Source organism: Xenopus laevis, chromosome 1S, assembly GCF_017654675.1.
Source record: "Xenopus laevis strain J_2021 chromosome 1S, Xenopus_laevis_v10.1, whole genome shotgun sequence".
NCBI classification, from domain to species: domain Eukaryota; kingdom Metazoa; phylum Chordata; class Amphibia; order Anura; family Pipidae; genus Xenopus; species Xenopus laevis.
Window position 1 is genome coordinate 47,264,756 of NC_054372.1, and position 23,746 is coordinate 47,288,501.

The 23,746-nt window shown below is 40.9% G+C and overlaps 1 protein-coding gene across 1 annotated transcript in view; it reads right to left on the reverse strand.

The window, feature by feature from the left end:
* Positions 1-23,449, reverse strand: part of smad1.S (SMAD family member 1 S homeolog) — a gene marked incomplete at its 5' end in the record, with an annotated part of 53,767 nt that extends 30,318 nt beyond the window's left edge. The window contains 2 exon segments of the mRNA NM_001090886.1: positions 2,018-2,560; positions 23,240-23,449. Of these exon segments, the coding sequence (NP_001084355.1) occupies positions 2,018-2,417 (400 nt within the window).
* Between the last annotated feature and the right edge of the window lie 297 nt (positions 23,450-23,746).

A 23,746-nucleotide genomic window follows, 5' to 3' on the forward strand; every position in this document is an offset into this window, starting at 1 on the left:
CTACAACTCCTATTATGCATATGAGCCCCTTGAAAAATAATGTCTTTCAACAGTATGTTACGTATATGGAAGGGGGCTAACCAACTGGACTAGAAGTAGCCATAGTTGTAAAAGTCATTTATCCACGAGTGTGACCAACAAGTTTTGGTCAGTGAACAAATCCTTATGGCCTACCACAGTGTTATCACAGAGATTTATCAACTGAAGAAATCCAATGGCACATTGTGGTTGATGAAAAAAATCTTTAGGGATTTATTTAGCCCATATAAATACAAAACAAGGGCAACTTTTCAGGCCCTCCAGAACCCTTTATCAGTTGATAAATAAAGGGATTTATAAACTGGCATTGTTTCTTATCAGCCCAAGCAATCATTGCATTTGCACCGGATAAATGTACCTTGTCAGAGCTAAATAATACATCAGAAATACACTTACAGAAACAGGGGCAATTCTGGTCATAGAAAATGACTGAACAAGTTAGTCATATTTAGCCTACAGACCAAACAAGCAGTTTTTGTAGGAAGGGGCATACATGCGTAGGGCCACTTTCATACTGTTCAGTTTATTTGGCTGGACCGTTCAAACAATAGTAAAAGCAGGAAGTGAGCGATATGGCACATGGATAGAGGTGCTAAAAATATATAAATTTCAAGGTAATTTTAACCAAAAGCAACTCCAGATCTACAGTGGGTATCTTTCATTTGCCAGGAACATCGGAGTACTGGGGTGTTTTCTAAACAAAGATTTTTAATGAAGCAGTATTCAGTTGTATGAAATTAAATCATTGTGAGAATGGTTACAGACAACCCAAAGATCACCTCCAAAGACCTACATCTTGCTGCAGATGGTGTATCTGTACATCGTTCTACAATTCAGCACTATTTGCACAAAGAACATCTATATGGCAGGGTGATGAGAAAGAAGCCCTTTTCTGCACTCACAACACAAACGTCGCTTGTTATATGCAAAAGGTCATTTAGACAAGCCACGGTCATTTTGGCACAAAGTGCTTTGGGTTGATGAGACAAAAATGGAGTCATTTGCTCATAACAAAAAGCGATTTGCATGGCGGAAGCAGAACTCCACATTCCAAGAAAAACAACTGTAAAATTTGGTGGAGGTTCCATCATGCTGTGGGGCTAGTTGAGGGACTGGGGCCTTGTTAAAGTTGAGGGTCAGGTGCATTCAACCCAATATCAACAAATTCTTCAGGATAATGTTCAAGCATCAGTCACAAAGTTATGTAGGGGTTGGATATTCAAGACAATGACCCTAAACACACTTCGAAATCTACAAAGGCATTTATGCAGAGGGAGAAGTACAATATTCTGGAATGGCCGTCACAGTCCCCCAACTAAATAAATATAATATTTGAATATATGAATATAATCAAAAATCTATGGGATGATTTGAAGCAGGCTGTCGACGCACGGCAGCCATCAAATTTTGCTGAACTGGAGAGATTTTGTAAGGACGAATGGTCAAAAATACCGCCATCCAGATTCAAGACACTCAACAAAGGCTATAGGAGGCGTCTAGAGGCGGTTACATTTGCAAAAGGGGTGCCCAAATGTATGCACCGGTCTAATTTTGTTATGATGCATATTGCATATTTTCTGTTAATCCAATAAACTTTAGGTCACTGCTGAAATACTACGGTTTCCATAAGGCATGATATATATTAAAAGGAAGTTGCTACTTTGAAAGCTCAACCAATGATAAACAGAACTCCAAAGAATTAACATGTTGGTAATGTTCCCCTTAAAATATAAGACAATCATACGTTTCTAAGGGATTCTGTGCCCTATAAGTAAAAAAAATCTGCAAACATGTGCCATTTATATAGGTCACAGAACTCCATGGGACTTCATATATTCAATAGCAGGGATAATATTACCTCTTCTAATACATAAGGAAGATATCAGGCTACCAACTTCAATCATTTAGTAGCATGCATGTCACACTTATTCACTGGATTTCAATGCACTCCGAAAAGGATGCTCCCACAGGTACCTACCAGGACTCTCCACTCGTTTGTAATGATACGGGTTGATGCAGACCTCCTTCTGTTTAGAACCAAAGGGATACTCGCAGCACTCCAAGGGTTTCAGTTCATGGTGACTTTGTAGATCCGGCCAACGCCACACACGGCAATAAATCACATGTGGTAGGCCCTTGCGGTGTGACACTTGCAGCCTGCCATCCAAGGAACGAGGAATGGTGACACAGTTACTGGGCTGTCCAGGACAACTCAGGGCCTTTTCCAGTTCCTCCATGGCTCCTTTTTTCTTCTTCAGCTTTTTCACCAAGGCATCTACTGCTTTCTCTGCCCATTTCTCTTCTTCGTCTCCCTGTTTCCAACCAAGCAGTCTCTTCACTGCTGGGCTGGTGAAGGAGAACAAGCTCGTCACATTCATTGTGACTAGTCAACTTTTTATAGGACTGCTGTGAAATCCAGGCCAATATTGTTAATGCAGGTTAATGGAGAGTCTTCCAGTTACAGATAACAGCTCTCCAGCGCAGTAATCACAGTCCAGGATTCCCAGAAGGCCAGCAGCATCTAAGAGGAACAACATAAAGCATTATGAAGAGAGAAAATCCAGATGTATCACAATCTGGCAGTAAACTTAACATATTGGCTGCAACCTAAGATACATTTACACTCACAGCCAACCCCCCTGTGAATGCGGCAACCTCTATGCAGAGAAGGTCAGCTTGTTCCTCTCTATCTGTGCTATTCTTAGAGTGTTTCTCCATCATATTAAAAAGCACTACACATTTTCATGATTTTCACATTAGACAAATAAAACAATGTACATTCCATAAACTGAGAATTTCTGTTTAATGCAGGGCTTCAGAATTACATACATAAGAGTACAGAGCATTCCTCTCAGGACAAAGTCTTTTGTTTCAACCAGAGCTATTTTTTTAGTCATCTTATATTAAAGGAGACATATAGACATATAGGATAAATGAAAAAAAAACTAATTTTATAAGTAATACATGGTGTTGCTTTCACATGGTGCTAAAAATGATCATCTTTAAAAATAGCCCCTTTATTGGAGCTCCCTATAGATGTTTTCTGGTACCTGTCCCGGTTTCTGGGGTGGACGTTTCCTATCTGTCCCTGCCAGAAGCACAGTAGAAGGGGGACAGCCAACCACAGGCCTGCAGTTAAACAAGCAGACATGTGTCAATTCCCTATCAGGTCCTGCTAGCTGCTGATTGGTTCCTGTCCTACAGTGCTGCTGGCTGGCTCCTTTCCATAGCCTGGGAATTCAGGGAGCAGGAAGTGGAAGAGAAGGGAGGGATTATTAGGGTTTTTGCAGAAATATTCTATAAATCAGCCTGAAACACTACATTTTAAAGCACAATTCTTCTACATCTAAATGAATATAACACACTGGTACATTATTTTTTTAGACAAAATGGCTCCTTAAAGGGTTGGAGTAAAGGTCTAACCTGACTGTTGATATGCCAATAGTGGATATCTTCCCCATACTAACTGGTAGGAATGAGCCAGTAGATACTGATAGGAAAGATAGATGGTATAGAGGGTTATTTTGGGCACTTTTCAAACTTTTTAAGGTATCCCAAAAGCATTTAGAGTAATAAAAATATAATGTACTGTTGTCCTGTAATGGTAAAGGTTTTGTGTTTGCTTCAGAAGTTATACTTTAGCTTATATAAACAAGCTGCTGGGTAGGGTCAGCCATTTAAAGAGGAAAAAGGAGAAAAGGCACAGGATTCACAGCAGATAACAGATTAGCTCTGTAGTAAACAGTGGGATTCTTCAGTGTTTTATCGAATATCAACTACGAAATGGACTGCTGTTATAGGTAGGCCCCCATACCTTGCTTCCGTGCCAGAGGCCACTTTGCGTCACAGGGTCCTAGCGCCCACCTATTTTCGCGCACAACCCCCTGCCTCCCCCTCGGAGCGCTGCCAGTTATCACTTTTTAGAATGCGGCTGCGCGGCATGCCACCCCTACAGTCTTGCCACCCTAGGCCCGGGCCTTTGTGGTTATATAAATCCGGGCCTGGTTATAGGGGGATTACAGAGTGCAGCCGATTTTATTAAAGTAAGCCTTTTTATAAAGTAAAACCTGTTCAGTGGGCTTTCTTCTGTCCTTTATAGCCATAGGGCATATCTATATAAAGGGTTGACTTAGGTAAATCAGACAGTTAGCAGCTTACTGTTAAAACGGAGCCCAAATGATAGCCTACTCAACTCATCTGCCAGGAAATTGCCAGTTATTGAACTGGCATCTATAAAAATTGATAGGAGTGTTGGCACTCACCATTCAAGTGGATCTCTACAAATATGGCCTCCTATTGTAGAGTATAAACAAGTGCCACCACAATACTAGTTGGGGTTGCAGTGTCATAGCGAGGTCGGGGAGTGGCTAGGCTGCCTCCAAATTTAGTCCACCACTTGCCTATGACTTACCTCTGGGGGCTTTTGCCAAATGCCGGCCCAAACCAACAATACTACCCATCACTACAGATTACACTGCAGACTGGCAGATATAGTACACCGGCCAATTTTACCAGTCTAATACACAGTACCTGGACATTGATTGGGATCATCCATCAGACCACCACACACACATACCTAAAATATACAGTATAAGTAGTGGTGTAGTCTGCTTTAGCCCTATGGAACATGGGGCATTTTGAAAGGTGGTGCTCAGTTACAGGTGGAAACACCATATCCACCAGCAATATCTTGCATTCACATAGGACGATAACTATGGCCATTGCAGAAATTAGTTTCTATATTAACAAAGGAACCAGGCTTTCAGAGATCACCATAACAGTCAAAAGCAACTGCTGGTCAAAACAATTTGAACAAGTGTAAAAAGACTAAATAACCCACAGATCTTCCCAGCAATACATCACTGAGATCATCTGGTGAGTTATGAATTGTATAAGAAACCTACAATAAATCTTCTTTCTGAAAAGACTGCATTATATCAAGAAAAAAACAATTAAGTACACTAAAAGTGGGTGGGTGGGATAAGCAGCCTTTCCTCGATCTGTTGTGTTACTGGCCTTTAAACATTTTTAAATGATGGAATATTTCTAAGGTATAGAGGAGGTTTGACTAAATATTTACAATGTTAAAGGGATACTGTCATGGGAAAAAAAAAATTCCAAAATTAATCAGTTAATAGTGCTGCTCCAGCAGAATTCTGCACTGAAATCCATTTCTCAAAAGTCCAAACAGATTTTTTATATTCAATTTTGAAATCTGACATGGGGCTAAACATATTGTCAATTTCCCAGCTGCCCTAAGTCATGTGACTTGTGCTCTGATAAACGTCAATCACTTTTTACTGCTGTATTGCAAGTTAGAGTGATATCACCCCCCTCCCTTTTTCCCACCCAGCAGCCAAACAAAAGAACAATGGGAAGGTAACCAGATAGCAGCTCCCTAACACAAGATTACAGCTGACTGGTAGATCTAAGAACAGCACTCAATAGTAAAAACCCATGTCCCACGGAGACACATTCAGAAGGAAAAACAGCAGCCTGGCAGAAAGCATTTCTCTCCTAAAGTGCAGGCACAAGTCACATGACCAGGGGCAGCTGGGAAATTGACAAAATGTCTAGCCCCATGTCAGATGTCAAAATTAAAAAAAATCTGTTTGTTCTTTTGAGAAATGGATTTCAGCGCAGAATTCTACTGGAGCAGCACTATTAACCGATTCATTTTGAAAAAAAAATGACAGTATCCCTTTAACAAAAAAATAAAATAAAAACATAAAAAACATTCCAAAAAATTATGTGAACTTGACTTTTTTTTTCTTTTCTTAAAAGGCAGTGCTTTATGACAGATTACCAAAAGCTGTATAACACAGCATGAGTCACAACAAGATCAATGACCCTTCTATTTGAAAACAACTGGGATTCTATTTTTACAACAATGTAGCAACTGGAGGCAAGAAAGGTTAACTAAAAGCACAGTACTTTACAAAACATTTACTGGATCCTTGAGAAATAAAAAGATATAGAATAGACCACGAAAAGATCTTAAAGGGGAACTCCTGCTTCAAAGCCAAAATTTGATAAAGAGGCCCACATAACACAGAAACCCCTAATATACCCATCTCCAAATAGTATGAATAAATGCCATTTTCTATGCGGAAATCCAGCTGTTTAACAGTTCTTTTCTTTCTGCATCATTTGAAACCCTGGCAAGGAAGGAGGGACTAAACTCCGATGTTACAAATTGTAAAAACGTCTCCACAGCTTACAGAAATATTCAATAAATCACACTACTTTTACATTACTTTAAGCACAATTCTTCTAGATCTAAATGAGTATAATGCACCGGTACATTTTATTTTATTTTTTTATTTTTTTTTTACAGAAAATGTCTCCTTTAATAAAACAATGGATGGGGGGGGCAGACAGCGTGTCAAGATTGGTAACTAAAGGTTAATTTTTCATTTTAGTCACTCTTGGAACTACATAAGTGCAACTGTTGCAACAACATTCTCATTCTTCATCCACTCTACTGGGATGGGTGTCAAACACCAGGGTGGCCCAGAACTCTCCTCTCACGCAGCAAAAAGGGCCTCAGGTGCCCAAATTAAGTTTTTCACATCTAAAGGAGAAAGTCAACTGTTGAATAGTTTTGGGATAGTCTTCCTATTGTGTGCTACTAATAACTTGGAAATTTCTATATGTTGCTATACAAAGGCATATACTACATATTAAGCTGTCTGGACAGTAACAATTTTGCTTATATTATTAAGACAACAACTCCATATGGAATATAAGAGACTAAGTTTGCCCAGTAGCCGTAACCTACAGAAAACAAGGAGATGTTTCTTTTTAAACAGGTAACCTGTAAATGCTACCTGATAAATGGTTGCTATAATTGCATAGGCCCTTAGGGTTATATTGGTAATCCAGTAAAGACTTCCTATATATTAGCATAGTTATCCTTTCAAGAAGTACTATACCTTAAGTAAGGTTAGCTTCAGACTATGGGGGTTATGTAATAAAAGGCACCAAGTTTGCCCAGGAGCAGTAACTCATAGAAACCAGTCAGCAGTTAGAATTTACTGGTCACCTGTTTCAAAGACAATATCTTATTGGTTGTTATGGGTTAGTGCACCTCGGCCAACTTCATGACTTTTATTACATATTGGGGGGGGGGGGGGGTGTATGTGTTTTTGCCATTGCCGCCCCATGTGTAAAGTAACGAACACGAAGGGTATACCCTTGTTACTGCCTACATAAGATTGAAAGCTTGGATCATTACATTACTACTGATAATACGTATGGTACCTGCACTCCGTCACAGGATTTTGCTTTTCGGTGCTTGGTCAATATAATTCTAAGAGGACAAGAACTCAGTTTTTCAAAAAAGTCACAAATTTATTTAATACATCACAGTGCCTCCACACGTCATACTTCACGAAGAATCTGCACTCTCAGGATTTATAAAATAATCATTTATTAACAGAACTTCAGAATTCTTATGAAGTAGATATTCTCCATCCTTTTGCCACAGTCCTGTTAGAAGGCCCAGCTTCAGGTGCTGTGTCAGGTCCTTGAGAACTCCTTGCATTGCAGCCGGTCACACTGCATTTCTCAATATACTGCTTGAAGCTGGTATTTTCAGTAGGGATGCACTGAATCCACTATTTTGGATTCGACCGAACCCCCGAATCCTTCGCAAAAGATTCGGCTGAATACCGAACCAAATCCTAATTTGCATATGCAAATTAGGGGTGGGAAGGGGAAACATTTTTTACTTCCTTGTTTTGTGCAAATTAGATTTCGGATCGGCCGGGCAAAAGGCCGAATCCTGTATTTGGTGCATTTTTCAGAAATTTTAATTTGCTAGCTCAGTTCAACTGGAGGCTTGCGGGCCAGATGTAGAACTCCAAAGGATTTTTATGGCCTCCTGAAGCGTCTGCCGACTGCACTGTAATATTTTATTTGAAAACAACCCTCATGATACATGAAAAGCCAGCCCGCTACATGTAATACATTTGATGGCACTGTCCTAGCTCTTCTGCACTATGTTCAAAATATATCAAATCTATTCCAAGTTATTAAACTTCCCTTTCTTAAAATTCAGATTAAACTGTAAATAAATAAAGGGTTCAACAGAATAAGAAACATTGGCAGGCTGACAGACAAGAGAACACACAAAACCACAACAAAATTATAATAATACATAATTATTTTTATGGTTTACCCAATTCAGCTGAATAAACCACTGCCTTATCTTTTTCCACCTCACCTGCAAAGGCTGCTTCCAACTCTACATGCTACAGAAGAGAGGAAGTGCTTGTTTAACATGACACAAAAGAAAGACATTCTTTATCCTTCCCAGAGGAGTGGCTCAACAATTGAGAGTGTGGTGTGAGACCAAGTGTTGCTCCGCAGAAGGATACAGCTTGGAAAGATGTTTCCTTTGATGCCTGCGAGCAGTATGGATGCCTTTCCGTTGCAGAGGACCCTGATTACATTATGCAATTACAACTGAGCAGGCAGATCTATATTTAGCGGCTATCCTGCTTTTGTACTTCTTTATACACACACCCATACAGATGTGCATTTCACTCATAAAAACACCACCTGTTTTCCATGGATGGTTCAAAAAGTCAGGGGAGGGAAATAAAAACAGGAGTGGCAACACGGGTGGTTCTTCCCATGGTATTATGGAGGAGACATTGAAGTTCGGGGACGGCTTTGAGATGGACGTGATTATAAAATAAAAAAAGAGTGCAGACTATTCAGTTGCATAGATGACACAAAGACAGAGAATGCTGATGCAAAAAGATGACGACACATTTTCTTACAACTACACAGGTGGAGCATAGGAAGGGACACGAATATTTCCTCCAATCTATAAACCACTACCTAAACAAAACCTTTTCGATAGCCCACTTGAATTTGCAGTTTAAAGAGATACTGTCATGGGAATTTTTATTTTTTTCAAAAAGCATCAGCTAATAGTGCTGTTCCAACAGAATTCTGCACTGAAATCCATTTCTCAAAACATCAAACAGATTTTTTTTATATTTAATTTTGAAATCTGACATGGGGCTAGACATATTTAGAAGAAGAAATTCCAGTGGCACACTGAATGCTGAAAAAAGTGTTAAATTTATTCACCAAAATACATACAGACAAGGGCAACGTTTCGGACCACTCGGGCCCTTTGTCAAGCCCGAGTGGTCCGAAACGTTGCCCTTGTCTGTATGTATTTGGGTGAATAAATTTAACACTTTTTTCAGCATTCAGTGTGCCACTGGAATTTCTTCTACGTATCTACATGACCCACACGGCAGGAGTGGGTTCTCCGGTGTAGCACCTGGTACCACAAAGGGTACATGATCAGGGGTGGAAGCACTCTACCATATTATTATGGGGCTAGACATATTGTCAGTTTCCCAGGGACTTGGGCCCTAATAAACTTCAGTCACTCTTTACTGCTGTACTGCAGATTTGAGTGAGATCACTACCCCACCCCCAGCAGCCCAACAACAGAACAATGGAAAGTTAACAAGATAGCAGCTCCCTAACACAAGATAACAGCTCCCTGGTAGATCTAAGAACAACACTCAATAGTAAAATACAGGTCTCACTGGGACACATTCAATTACATTTTTTATGGAGAAACAACAGCCTGCCAGAAAGTAGTTCCATACTGAAGTGCTGGCTCTTTCTGAAAGCACATGACCAGGCAAAATAATCGGAGATGGCTGTCTACACACTAATATTAAAAAACTTAGGGAAAAAAATAAAAAAAACACTTTCTGGTTCAGGAATGAAATTTTGTATTGTAAAGTGAATTATTTGCAGTGTAAACAATGCAATTTAGAATTAAAAAGAATCATGACAAAATCCCTTTAGAATAACAAAAAAAAATAAAAAATTGTGCACGGATTGTTGGTTAAAGGAAAACTATACCCCCAAAATGAATACTTAAGCAACAGATAGTTTATATCAAATTGAATGACATATTAAAGAATCTTACCAAACTGGAATATATATTTACATAAATATTGCCCTTTTACATCTCTTGCCTTGATTCACCATTTCATGACTCTATCTGTGCTGCCTCAGAGATCACCTGACCAGAAATACTACAACACTAACTGTAACAGGAAGAAGTGAGGAAGCAAAAGGCAGAACTCTGTCTGTTAATTGGCTCATGTGACCTTACATGTGGTTTGTATGTGTACACAGTGAATCTTACGATCTCAGGGGGCGGCCCTTATTTTTTAAAATGGCAATTTTCTATTTATGATAACCCAATGGCACAAACTACTAAAAAAGTATATTATTATGATAATGGTTCATTTACATGAAGCAGGGTTTTACACATGAGCTGTTTTACTCAGTATCTTTTAATAGAGACCTACATTGTTTGGGGGGTATAGTTTTCCTTTAAGGGTTGGGTAGAGGTGGGAAGAGCTAGGGTAACCAAGCAATCAACATGGACATACCAAATTAGCAATCCTAGTAATTAAGTGTAGTATATCAAAAAATGAAGGGAAACCAACATGCCCATGATGTGTTAGGTCTAGCACTAGCGCAGGTATCCCCACCCTGTGAGCCACATTCAGATCTTGTAGCGTTACATAAAAGTTCCCAAGGGTGCCAATTATGGGCAGTGATAGACTATTGGTAGCCCGTATGTGGACTGGCAGCCTACAGGAGGCTCTGTTTGGCAGAACACCTGGTTTTATGCAACCAAAACTTGCCCCCAAGCCAGGAATTTAAAAACAAGAACCTGCATTGAGGCCACTGGGTGTAACATCAAAGGAGTTAGGAATGCACAATTTTGGAATTCTGGTGAATACTGAACCAAATCCTAATTTACATATAAAAATTAGGGGAACAAAGGGAACCACATGCGGAGTGTGTGGGTAAAAAAATTCCTAGTTTGTGTGACAAAAAGTCACGTGATTTTTAGGAAATGGACGAATCCCAAAGAGAATCCTGGATTTGGTGCATTTTTTTTTTTCTTTTGCATATCCAAGAAGAGAGAGTTATCACAGAATCCCGGTCCACTACAAAATTATCAGGTGGGTAGTTTCGATTTGAAAATTAAGCGTCACCTCATCTGAAGAAATTGGAGGAATAAAATTATTTTAACATATTTTGGACTGGAATCAAAGTAATAAAAACAAAAAGGAACAAGAAGTGAAAGAGCAGAGCAGAAACAAAGCACATAGGGCATTTTGTATCTTCCAGTACAGGCAACAAAACATCTAAAGATACCCTTGTATTAAGCTGGCCATAGATGGAGATTTTTAAAAGATCCGATCCTCATCGTGAGACCACGATTTACTCTGAACGATCATACAATTTGACCATAAACTAAAAAGACCAATTTGCCAGGAAAAAAAAAGGGAGCTGCCTGCTTGGCCCTGCAAACATAGATAGATGGCACTGGGACCGCCAAAGATTTTTTGACCTGGCTGATCCATTTCCTGACAGATATCGGCCGAAAAATCGTAAGATGTACGATCGTTCGAATCCCACTAACCGCACAATAATTTCGAAGGATTGGTCAGACTTCCCTGAAATCGGTCGTTCGGCAAGAAAAATCGTTGCATCGGGGAGCTTTAAAGTCAAACTTGTTTTCTGCCAATAAAACATCTAAATCACATAATCGTGCAAAATTGCCTTCTTCATTTTCATTCAATTCAAATGTTTTACAGGCTGAGATTCAGAGTGTATTTTTCGGCACTTCCAAATCGAACACCTTTTAGCGCACAATACATTTGAGTCTATGGGCGTTTTTTTCGTGGGGAAAAAGACCTTCCTCCATCACTTGTTACCACTCCTAATCTGAATACCAACTGGCCTGGAGGATGGTTCCCCCCTTTTCAACTGCACTAAACCCTCCACATTGCAGGTGCACAAAAGGTTAAAAGGTAAAAAAAACTTACAATTAAAGCAGTCATCTTTGACTACAGCAGCAAGTTACAGTGAGAATACATGATGAGTAGCCATGCTAGGATTATTATAAAGTTATTCTTCATGGGAGAAGGCACTCTACTTAAAATTTAATTTCTCCTGCACTGTTCTTTGGAGTCTTTGCAGGTCCGAAAAGTGTAGATGGAAACAAGCACAAACATAATGCAGACTGAAGCAATAATCCTTGTTCAGTGATTTGAAGACACCAATAGATGCCAACGGTGATAAGTCATTACTGCTGAACTAGAAGCCATAATACAAAAAGGAATGTCACTCCCAACAGTCTAGCCTTGACAAAAAAAATAGCATACCTCTTAAATATACAAATGTTACTTGAAAAAGAGACACTTAAGGTCAGGGCACACGGACAGATTTGGGGAGATTATTCGCCGCGACGACAAATCTCTTATTCAGGCGACGATCTCCCCAAACTGCCTTCCTCTACCTTCCAGACAGCTATAATGAAAAATTGCCAGTGGGATGGCACTCACGGAGCTTCGTTTTCGAAGTCTCCCAAAGTTTCCTGTTGAGGCAACTTAGGAAAATAAAGAACAGTGAGAGCCATCCCGCTGGCAATTTCTCATTATAGCCGGCGGACAGGTAGGGGAATGTAGTTTGGGGAGATTGTCGACTGAAGTAGCGAATTGTCACCGGGGCAACTAATCTCCCCAAATCTGCCCCAGTGCCCTAACCCTTAAAGAAAATTACCAAGTAAGGCAACATATTTACCGAACCAGCTTATTTAAATTTTCTTTAAAGGAACAGTAACACCAAAAAATAAATAAAAAATATAATGCAATGTTGCCCCGCACTGGTAAAACTTCTATTGCTTCAGAAACACTACTATTGTTTAGAATATAATTAAGCTGCTGTGTAGCAATGGGGGGCAGCCATTCACAGAGAAAATGCTCAGGTTACACAGCAGATAGGTTTTGTAGAAAATAAGTGGTGTTATCTGTTATCCACTACTTAACGTGTGCCATATAGCCTTTTTTTCACATCAGGTTGTTTATATGAACTATAGCAGTGTTTCTGAAGCAAACATATCAGTTTTACCAGTGCAGGGAAACATAACACGATATTTTCATTAGTCTAAAACACTTTCATTTTTTGGTGTTACTGTTCCTTTAGTCAACTACAAGAGGTCCTCTGCACTCAACCCATTATCAATATATTGTTACCTTTTAAACAACACAGGGATTGTTTGTCCATATATTGCAATATATTTAAGCTGGCCAACTACTGTTCCTTTAAGCAAAAGCAGCTGAAATGATGAAGTACAGATAGAGTGATTTATTGCAGGATGTCCTGTACATGGCATGAGCAGTACAGCAAGCGGCATGACTTAATAGCCTTATTGTGCATGGAACAGCTATCAGCCTTCAGCTTTGCACATGAACCAGTTTAATGAAAATCAAAGAAGACAATGTGCAGACCATCGCAATTAGATAGCCTTCTGCTTTCAAACATACATATGATCTATGCACGATTGGGGTTCTCACTAAAGATTAGACAAATATAAACAGTAATTGCTAAGTCACCCTGTGGCAACAGACAGGGAGGGCATGAGCAAAGTAATGGGAGACTTAGGCGAATACCTCACTGGGTTGTTTCTCAGCTGTATAAGCACAGGCCAAGAATCAGACAGACATTCTGCCAGCATCCACAGTTGTTTGTCTGCATCTGTAGCCAGTGAACAGCCACATAGAACAGATCTTGGCACCAAAATGCTTACTCACGCATTTTAGCCCCAAAATCCACTCAAGTGTCTCTGCACCTGGGCCGACGCAGTCGCTCTGGGTGAAGACATAGAAGGTAGGCTGTGGAGCTATTTGATAGACTGACAGGCATAAAAATCCCTTCTGCAACAAGAATATTTATATCCAAATGCATTTTTAATAAAGATATATTTTCAGTAATTATGTATTTTCATATGTGCACTTCCATGACATCTCTGGGTACATGAAAGCTTGCAAAAGTTGTCTCTCATTGACAATCTGCAGCATTAGCCCTTCCTACCGCTTCTGGGGACTTTACTAACAGGGTTTATAATTTTGCTGAAGACAGAATACGAAGTCAGAGCCCACTCATACAGTCTGCCAGGCTTTGGAAATGTTCTGTTGCAGGCAGACTGTTCATGGAGGCATTTGCATGCAATTCACATGGATTAAGCTGGCCATGGATGCAAAGACACAGTCGTACTAAACAAAGATTTGTACGCTTTTTGGGTCATGTGTGCATCCTGACATTTTTCATACCATGGCAATTTGTCATTTAGCCGATTGGACAGGTTAAAAGATTTATATTGGCTACCGATAAGATCTCTACATGTATTGCCTGACAATGTCAGTGGGCGACTGTCACTACTATTGGTCAGGCATGACATTTGTATGATTGCCATCTGTCAATTGCCAGAACATCATCTGATTTATTTCCCCAACTTATTTTAATCTGAATGGTTAATGGTAGATCTAGACAAACGAACGAGCATTCGTTGCACTAAGAATAAAATCTGCACCTCTATGGTCAGCTTTAAACACACACATTTATTATATTTCAAACAAAAATTCAGATAAGTGATGGTATTAATAAAAATGATTTCCCAGCAAGGTTTGCCTTTAAATATGGAAAAGAAAATTATACAGTCATTTTATTTCTGATTGTTCGGAAAGCAAGAAACTTCATACTCAAGATAGCACTACAGGCTGACACATTTACCCACAAACTCATGATGAAAGATGAAAATGCACGGCACTATTTATTAAAGGAAAATGCTCCCTGTTACAGAGAAATGGAAAGGCTCTTCGCCCCTGTGAAAGGCAGCAACATATAAATGATGCCCACAAACAGATTTGGAGTAGAAATCCACTTGCACTGTGTTTAGAGTAGTAGCAAGCAAACACAGAACACTATTGCAGGATGACCCGTTGTCGCCCTGATGTATCATTTTGCACCAGATCTGTGCTGTAAATCAATCTGAAATCCTGAGCAGCCTAAAACGCAGTAATGATGCTTTCTCCCAGTCCCCAGAGGCTCTCCATTAGATACTGTTTACATTATTTATAAAGGCATGGATGAGCCCTCCATTAGATGTGTAAGACTACACAGATGGAGCCCTTTTAACCACAACCTGGAAGCATGGGTGAAGTTTACAGCAACCGCATAAAGATAAATCTCTAAAATTCATCTTATCAAGAAAATGCAAGTTCAAAAACTTTATGTCACACCTCACATGTAACGAATATATATATATAATACACAAAAGCTATGAATATCTTGTAAATTATATCCTTATAAACGGTGAGTAGTGATGTCATCAGTTATAAACGGTGAGTAGTGATGTAATTTCTGTCACATGACTCACTAAAATTTGTGTATTATAATTAATAAAGTACCCCCAGTTGTAAAATATGAGGATATTATAAGTTACCTCGGAGTTCCATGACCTGTATAAAAACACTCGGCCTTCGGCCTCGTGTTTTTATATGGTCATGAAACTCCTCGGTAACTTATAATATCCTTATATTTTACAAGAGGGGGTACTTTATTCACTATATATCAGAAGAAGGCTCACACTCACAGGTCTTAGGGCATGACTACACCGCTGATTCTGCCGCGCAGCGCAAAATCGCAGGCGTCACGTTGGATGCGACAGAAACAAGGTAAGTAATTGTCGCATTGTTGATGCAACGTGACTATCGGATGCAGACGCTGTGTCTGCATCAGACAGTCGTGTTGCGTCGCATCAACAATGCGACACTGCCATTACTTACCTGGTTTCCATTGCATCCGACTTAACGCCTGTGATTTTTGCGCAGCGCGTCGGAATCGGCCGTGTAGTCCTGTCCTAACAAAGAAATAACGGTGTTTATTAGTCAATAATAAAAACTAACTTTTCGGCTAGCACTGTAGACAAACGGTTAGTTCTTATTTTTGACTAATAAACACCATGATTTCTTTGTAAGACATGTGAGTGCAAGCCTTCTTCTGGGGGGGGGGGGGGGGGTGTGTGTGTGTGTGTGTGTGTGTGTGTGTGTGTGTGTGTGTGTGTGTGTGTGTGTGTGTGTGTGTGTGTGTGTGTGTGTGTGTGTGTGTGTGTGTGTGTGTGTGTGTGTGTGTGTGTCTATAGTCAACTACAAGAGGTCCTCTGCACTCAACCCATTATCAATATATTTAAGACAGAGACATTTTGTGCATACTGCTACTAAAAAATGCCTTACCCTTTAAACAACACAGGGATTGTTTGTCCATATATTGCAATATATTTAAGCTGGCCAACTACGTCAAAGTCATCCCATATCTGGCCAGTCCTACGCTTAATTTTCATCTGATTTATTAAGAATTCAATTGCTTAATTATACATTTTACAAAGGGACTAAGTTTTACCTGCAACTTACTAGCTGCTTTCAAAGTAAAACTCCCAAACTTGGCTGCCCTTTTATTAGACACCAGTGGGATCACCTGACTATAGCTGGGAAGGGTGGGAGCTACAACATGGAGCTGGTCACTGCTCCTGTATAACTATAACAAACAAGGGAAAGTTGTGCTCACCACTATTTTTTAAAACCATTAGGTGGGGGTGCAATGAGGGTGTGACCACAAAATACATATAGACAAATACAAGAGTCCTCTGCACTCAACCAATTATCAATATATTTAAGACAGAGACATTTTGTGCATACTGCTACTAAAAAATGCACATTTTAGTAGCAGTATGCACAAAATGTCTCTGTCTTAAATATAGTGATAATGGGTTGAGTGCAGAGGACCTCTTGTAGTTGACTATAGATATACACCCCCCACCCGGCCAACAGTCTCATGCACAGGTGAGAGAGGTGTGACAAACACTACTTTACATGATTGCAGCCATTTCATTTATACAATGGCACTGAATAAACGAGTAGATTCTTTTATATTGCAAACCGGGATGCCTTTTTTTAGCCAAATTACAGACAAGGAAATCTTTTATAAGATAAATTCATAAACTTGCCATATGAAGCCTGGCGTGGATCAAACCAGTGTGATCCCCCCCCCACCCAAAAAAAAAAAAAATGGTGTGGCAAGGCATGACGGACCTTAATTCTGGCAAACCAAAACTATAAGACTAAATTTTAAGTCGTTTACAGAGGTAACCTGCCTGCTTTAGTATGTATGTATGTACGTATGTATATTTATTTATATGTTGAATTGCATAATGCCACCCTTTGTGATGCCAAGTGCTAATGCAGAAAATGCCTTATACAATGATATTAATATTTCAAAGTGTAAATGTTTTAACTCCCCGTAACATTGACAAAACAATTGGACTAGACGGGGGGGGGGGCTTCTCTCTATTAGGTCAAATTGTTCGGGATAATGTAACAACTTTATTAGGCATACATGTGTATGGTGAGCTATTCATCAGTTAATCATCCACAGACCAGGTGATAATTTGGTTATATTATTATAATGGTTAAGCCAGTGCATAACCACCGTAACCACGCATATAGTGGATTTGTAAAGGCTACCGTCTCCCAGGCACTATAAACAATGGTTGATACCCTGCCCTGAGCTTTGCAAGGTGTTGTCACCATAAATGTTCAATGAAACTGAGAATGCATGATACATTATGGCAGTGTCAGGAATAAAAGAACAATAACCAGCACACAAACACAACCAGTTATTCATGTACATGCACTGAACATAGGCACTATTTTCTCAATTCGTCCATAAGGCCAATATGAAGCCTTGGCTAATCAGCAAATTAACCCATTCTCATATTTCTCAACCTGAATTCACCTATATCAACGTCTGGGTGGGGGAGGTCGTATGCAGTACTACCTGGTGTGGTGCCCATACATTGCCACAGAAATCTTTAGGGGCAATAGCACCCATGGTAAGATTTGCAATCCATTTAAAAAAAGCCAAGGGAATGCACACTGCAAAAATAAAAAATACAAAAAATTGGCAACTTTTTCTACATTTTGCATCTGGCTCCTCATTTATTTTCTTAAGAGTGTACATTTCCCATGCTTGTTACTACCATTGGTAAGTTTTGGACGTAATGATTCCCAGGCCCTTCAATGTAAAGGTATTTTAGGGAACTTTACTGGCCACGTGGAGTGAAATTTTCCTTGTGTAACTGCCCTCGACATCCTGTAGTTGCTACTTATGGCTGCAGTTTGATTCTGGGAACTGTACTTTACCATCAGCTGAAGGAGCAGAACCATGAGAGAGGGTTCAAAAAAATAATTGCCAATTACACAAACTTAGACCATTTGCAAATTCTCTTAAGATCAAACTGTACAACAAAGAAAGGAAGTGAACAGCTAAAAGTATGTTAAAGTGGACTTGTCTACCATCCAAAAAAAGCTGTATAAAATTCCCTTTCAAATGAAACATGAAATCCTAATTCTTTTTTTTTTATTTTAGCATTCATAGCTGTTGTAAACGCATTTAAAAATCTCAGCTGTCAATCAAATATTGTCTTACCCGCCTCTATGCCTAAGGCATAGAGGCGGGGCAGACAATTACTTTCACTTTCCATTTAGCACTTCCTAGATGTCACTGCTCTCCACACATTCCCCTGTTCTCAACCATTTAATTGTGTAACCAGGGCATGGAGAAGGACATCAGCTCCCCCATTCTGGTGCACAAACAAGATTCTAAGATGATGGAAGGCTTGCCTTAACAACAGTGTCCACAAAATGGCTCCTGCCTGCTTGCTATAATTATGAATTCCCAGACTGATGGAAACAAAATTCAGATAATTGATATAGTGTAATTAAAGTTCATTTTGCTTGACTAACATGATAAAATAGCATTTGGAATAATTATTTTGGGCGATGGGTCCCCTTTAAGATTTATTAGCTGCTCACTTGCAATTACTTAACTTATTTTCCAACATACAGGTGGTCTGAAAGTATTTCAATATATCACCAGCAACAAACACTCCTGGTGCAGTCTAGGAAAATAAAAGTTTACCACACACAAAGCAACAAAGATTATCATCCACCAAGAAACGTAAACACTGAACAAACACCATGTATTGAAGCTGGTGTCTTTCCAACCTGACCAAATGCAGTGCTGCCTTTAAAAAACAAAAACTCATAAGTAATTAAGAATACATGCAAAATTATTAAAGGCATGTGTCAATAACACATGGTTATCTGTAGGATACACTACATCCCATACAAAATTTCTCATTCAATATGCCATTGTTACAACACGTACTGCTGTTTTTTTAACATGTTAAAAGAAAACAGTGGATCTTCCCGTTTACTCTAGATACAAATATTGCTTTTGAATATAATGAAGATAAAGAGCACAAAGTAGAAGAAATCTTGAGGAGTCAAGAGTATGAATGTGACATGTCTCACGGAGATCAATGAAACCAATACTATGTTTTAGGGTACAGGATGGTTCTTGGCAAGAAATGCACTATTACCTGATGTTGACAGAAACAAAACCGCTGCCTAGTTATACATCAAATATACAGCAGTGATCCTATAGGTCTGGTTAAAAAAAATGATACAGTGCTGTCCAGATTACTAGACAGCAATAGGAGTACAAGCTATGGACTGCAACGGAGAGAACCCTTGCATTTCTCTAGGGAACATCTTAAATCAGGAGTGCCCATACTTTAGCAATGCGAGGTCTACTTTTAGTGATGTTGTCCCATTATAATCTACATCCTAAAAAACATTGTTAGCATTCTGTTCCATAGAAAATATTACTTTAATGATTTATGAAAAAAAATGTATTTTGTAGGGATGCACCAAATCCAGGATTCGGTTCGGGATTTGGCCTTTTCAGCAGGATTCGGATGAATCCTTCTGCCCGGCCGCAACAAATACGAATTTGCATATGCAAATTAGAGCCAGGGAGGGAAATTGCGTGACTTGTCACGAAGTTAAAAATGTTTACCCCTTCCCACCCCTAATTTGCATATGCAAATTAAGATTTGTTTCAGTATTCAGCCGAATCTTTCACAAAGGATTCAGAGGTTCGGCCGAATCCAAAAAAGTGGTGCATCCCGAGTATTTTGCTAGATTTTAAAAAGCAACTATTTCTTATGTAACCTTGAAAGAGGAGGGTGATTTAGACAAGCTGTTTATTGGCAGTGTCTTGAGATCTACTGATCACCAGCTAAAGGTCTACCAGTAGATCCCCATGCACCTTTTGGGCAGCCCTGTCTTAGATCAACCTCTAAACTTATGGTGCAGACTATGCACAAACTAACGTCTAGTAAGAATATTTAGGGCTTTTTTGGGGGGTGCTCTTTGACTATTTATGGGTTTATGTGAATTAGTTGGCCTCTTCCAATGTATGGGAGGGAAAAGGAGCCCAAAGGAGGGTCGGGGTGACTTGTTGGGAATGCAGGCAGCGGTGACATGACATGCGCTTCAACAAACAACATCCTGAGCCTGGCACTGTGCGACTATTGTTATCCGACAGGAAGCAACTTCCCTCCTGAATCACCACTTCTGCACAATCACTGCACACTCACATTGTGTTGCTTTAGGTGTGTGCGCCATTCATACTACACTGGAAGTTGCCTCACACTGCACAACAAGGGAACCTCGTCACTGTATAGAATCCTGACACACACACACACACATGCAGCACAAAGGAACATAGAACGTTTAAATCAGTTTAATGGGACAGTCACCTCGAGCTAATAAAGCAGTGCAGGACTGGGCTTGGAATGAGGGAGCAGAGAGGAGCTCTTACACAATGGGGCCTCTGTGCATCACAGGCGACATGACGCTGCATCCCCTCTCCCCCTCAACATCCAAAAGGGAAGAAACTTCACTGCAACGCGTCGCATACAGCACGATCCTCAGTCAGCGGAGCCGAGTACAGTTTGTCGCTGCCTGGAAGTTGTACATAGACAGAGCCATAGGCTTGGAGGAATCGCTGTTATGTGTGTTTTTGGGGTACTGCTTGGGTAAGAAATGCAGCTGCACAGCAGGGTAGTTAAAGCAGTGTGGAAGCCTAGGTGATATGGTCTGGCTGGGTGACAGAGAATTGGTGCCGCTGCTACAATGGGGGAGGGGGGTATATAAATCAGTAATACCCAGCCAGCAGCACTAATGCTTTAACAACTTTCCCTGGTGTTTGCCAGCTTAAAGGGGTGGTTCACCTTGAAGTTAACTTTTAGTATGTTCTAGAATGGCCAATTCTAAGCAACTTTTCAATTAGGCTTCATTTTTTAATTATTCACCATCTTCCTCGGACTCTTTCCAGCTTTCAAATGGGGGTCACCATCTAGAAAGCACACGCTCTGTAAGGCTACAAATGCTACTTTTTATTACTCATAGTTCTATTCAAGCCCTCTCCTATTCATATCCCAGTCTCTTGTATAAATACATGCATGGTTGCTAGGGTAATTTGGACCCTAGCAACCAGATTGCTGAAACCAAAAACTGGAGAGCTGCTGAATTAAATTATAGATAAACGCAAAAAAACGCAAATAATAAAAAATGAAAACCACTCTCTAGATCATACTAAAAGTTCATTTAAAGGTGAACACACCCTTTAAAGGAGAAACAAACCCTTAATAAAAAAAAAAAAAAAAAACTTACCCTACATAGACCCCCACCTCTTACCCCCAATGTTTTACTGTTTACAGTTTCTGTCCAGCGGATTTCTCTTCAGAATAAGACCGGCATGACTGCCCATGTGCAGTTGGAGCAATTTTCTGTTTTGCGAAACTCAAAAATTCAGAAGACTACTGAAGCGGCTGAAGATGGCGCCCATGAACTTCGATGGACAGAATCTGTACGGAGGGGTAAGTAAAGAGATGGGGCATTTGCCGGGGGGGGGGGCAGCTAGGCTGGGGGTCTATGTAGGGTCAGGGCACACAGGCAGATTCAGGGAGATTAGTCGCTCATCGACAAATCTCCTCGTCTTTGGGGCGACTAATCTCCCTGAACTGCCTCCCGCCGGCTAAAATGTAAATCGCCGGCAGGAAGGCACTCTGAGCGATTCGTTTTCCGAAGTCACCCAAAGTTTCCTCGTGAGGCAACTTCGGAAAACGAATCGTTCCGAGTGCCATCCCGATGTTGATTTACATTTTAGGTTCAGGGCACACGGGCAGATTCGGGGAGATTAGTCGCCCGGTAACAAATCTCCTCTTCTTCGGGGCGACTAATCTACCCGAACTGCCTTCCCGCCAACTAAAATGTAAATCGTAAACGATGGCACTCGGAGCAATTTGTTTTCCTAAGTTTCCTCGTGAGGCAACTTTGGAACACGAATCGCTCCAAGTGCCATCCTGCTGTCGATTTACATTTTATGTTCAGGGCACACAGGCACATTGAGGGGAGATTAGTTGCCCATCGACAAATCTCTTCTTCTTTGGGGCGACTAATCTCCCCGAACTGCCTCCCTGGCGGCTAAAATGTACAGCGGGATGGTACTCGGGGCAATTTGTTTTCCAAAGTGGCCCGAAGTTTACTCACGAGTAAATGAATCGCCCCGAGTACCATTCCGCCGGCAGAAAGGCAGGGGAGATGAGTCGCCCCGAAGAAGAAGAAGAAGAGGTTTGTCGCTGGGCGACTAATCTCCCCGAATGTGCCCTGACCCTAACAAAAACTACAATTACACATCCAAGCTGTTTTTAATCAGTCATTTGTAATTGTTAAGTACCTCCTCCGTGTAAGGGCCCCCTAAATGCCTTTACCATAAAAACCGTCCCTGTTATTAACCGGATCCCTTCCCCACATCCAGTGCTTAGGGAACACTTCCATTCCGCTGTACCCCGCCTGGGCCTCACGTGAGCTCACACAAGGGACACACACACTGTCTCTCTCACACACTAATTGGCAGCAGTGGGGAGTTCCAGGGCTGCAGGGCAGATCCATGTTGGGCAGAGGAGGGAGGGGACACTGCGCACTAGTCTGGAAATGGCAATTCCCGCAGGCCGGGAGCGTGGGGCAAGGAGAGCGGGACAATGAAGTATACCTGGGGGGAAATAGAAACGATAAAATAACAGGCAGTCTCGTATCCCGCGGAGCGATATAATAAATTCACAAACTACAGGGCGACACCCGCTTCCCACGAACTGGAACGTTACAAATAGATACTAAAGATAATAAGGAAGAAGAAGTGGAACAGTCCGGGAGCTGTGAGCCTGGCGCTTCATTAGTCCGCCTAGAGCGCGGGGAAAAGTTGCACACGGGACACTACATGATGGCGACAAGGGCTGGACTCTCTACAGCAGAGCTCGTGACCTCACAGTGAGGTGCGGAGGAAGCCGGTCCCAACTTAAAACAATTCCTCCCATGTTGCTTACCTGCTGGACAAATCGCCCTTTCCCGGTGGTCGGTTACACTGCCGCAGCTTGTCGGTGTCTCCAGCAGCAGCCCGGGATGTGAGGCTCCCTCCTTCTCCTCCTCTCTCCCCGGCTGCCTGGATTGATCTGGACTCTCTGGCGTCAGGGAGTCGAAGCCGCCCAGCTGCCAATACACAACATACACACCCAGGCAGGGAGCGTCTGCAAAGCACAACCCCAAGCGCACGGCGCACTGCTGACTTAGGGGCCCGTCTTAAAAGAGACAGGAGGGGGAGGGGGTTTGTGAAGTAGTGGGGCTTCCATGTAAAGATCTCGTCAGCTTGTGGCTCTGACCCAAGTCGCTGTTAAAGTACAACTAAAACACATTCCCTGTGCACTCACACAACATGTGTAACACTTCTGCTGCAGACAGTGGACTGTGTTCTCCACTTTGGCCAATTGTGCCTTACGCTATGTTTCTGTCAGTTATACTTTAGTTATATAGGCACGTTTTCAATTAACACAGAC